Consider the following 1,076-nt stretch of genomic DNA (forward strand, 5'->3'; position numbering starts at 1 on the left):
GTAAAAGATACTTATTAAAATAATTTTTGTTAAATATCAGCAACTTCTGGACGATTACCCCAAGTGCTTCATCGTGGGCGCAGACAATGTCGGCTCGAAGCAGATGCAACAAATTCGTATGTCGCTCCGTGGAAACGCGGTTGTCCTCATGGGCAAAAACACCATGATGAGAAAAGCGATCCGTGGTCATATAGAACGTAACGCGGCACTGGAGAAATTACTGCCTCACATCCGCGGTAATGTCGGATTTGTTTTCACCCGGGGTGATCTGATCGAAGTGAGGGACAAGCTGCTGGAGAACAAAGTACGCGCACCGGCCAGGGCAGGAGCCATTGCGCCCTTGAGCGTTATCATCCCCGCGCAGAACACTGGACTCGGTCCCGAAAAGACTTCGTTCTTCCAAGCTTTGAGTATCCCGACCAAGATCTCCAAGGGTACTATTGAAATTATAGTAAGTATACGTCGAGAAGTGTCTAAATTCAATTCTTTCAGAATCTTTGACGGACTTTTTAACAAATGTATATTATTTTAGAATGACGTCCATATCCTCAAGCCTGGCGACAAGGTGGGAGCTTCCGAGGCCACGCTCTTGAACATGCTGAACATCTCTCCTTTCTCATATGGATTACTCGTCGAACAAGTATACGATTCCGGCACTATCTTTGCGCCCGAGATTCTAGACATCAAACCCGAGGATCTACGTGAGAAATTCATGGCTGGAGTTGCAAACTTGGCTTCGGTTTGCTTGGCGATTGGCTATCCTACGGTCGCTAGCGCGCCGCACAGCATTGCGAACGGCTTCAAGAACCTGCTGGCCATCGCTGCTGTTACCGATGTTGAATTCGCGGAAGCTGCCACCATCAAGGAGTACATTAAGGTACGATATTGGCACATTTATACTCCACAGTTCTTAATCAACCTTGAATGAATATAAATGATGAAAACGTGACGCGTCTGAAGATCTTGGTCCACGTGTCAAAACTAGAAATAGTTGAACCCATTGACGCGTCAAGATCGTTGTTGAATGTTGCGCGGAAGCGCAGTCTGAATTAAACGCAACATGAATATTGTAAGCG

At 46.5% G+C, this 1,076-nt stretch overlaps 1 protein-coding gene across 1 annotated transcript; it reads left to right on the top strand.

The window, feature by feature from the left end:
* Nucleotides 1–29: 29 nt before the first annotated feature.
* Nucleotides 30–1,049, top strand: LOC112456442 (60S acidic ribosomal protein P0). Its single transcript, XM_025018973.1, has 2 exons — nt 30–451; nt 533–1,049. Exons 1-2 carry the CDS (start codon nt 104–106, stop codon nt 926–928), a joined length of 744 nt encoding a protein of 247 aa, XP_024874741.1. The 5' UTR covers nt 30–103; the 3' UTR covers nt 929–1,049.
* Nucleotides 1,050–1,076: the final 27 nt, after the last annotated feature.

The sequence above is a fragment of the Temnothorax curvispinosus genome, unplaced genomic scaffold, assembly GCF_003070985.1.
Source record: "Temnothorax curvispinosus isolate PA1 unplaced genomic scaffold, ASM307098v1 QBEX01006851.1, whole genome shotgun sequence".
Classification (NCBI taxonomy): Eukaryota; Metazoa; Arthropoda; class Insecta; order Hymenoptera; family Formicidae; genus Temnothorax; species Temnothorax curvispinosus.

Coding starts and splice junctions, on each gene's coding strand:
- LOC112456442 (XM_025018973.1), top strand. CDS start 104: ATGCAACAAATTCGTATGTCGCTCCGTGGAAACGCGGTTGTCCTCATG. Junction 452..532: donor AGGGTACTATTGAAATTATA/GTAAGTATACGT, acceptor ATATTATTTTAG/AATGACGTCCATATCCTCAA.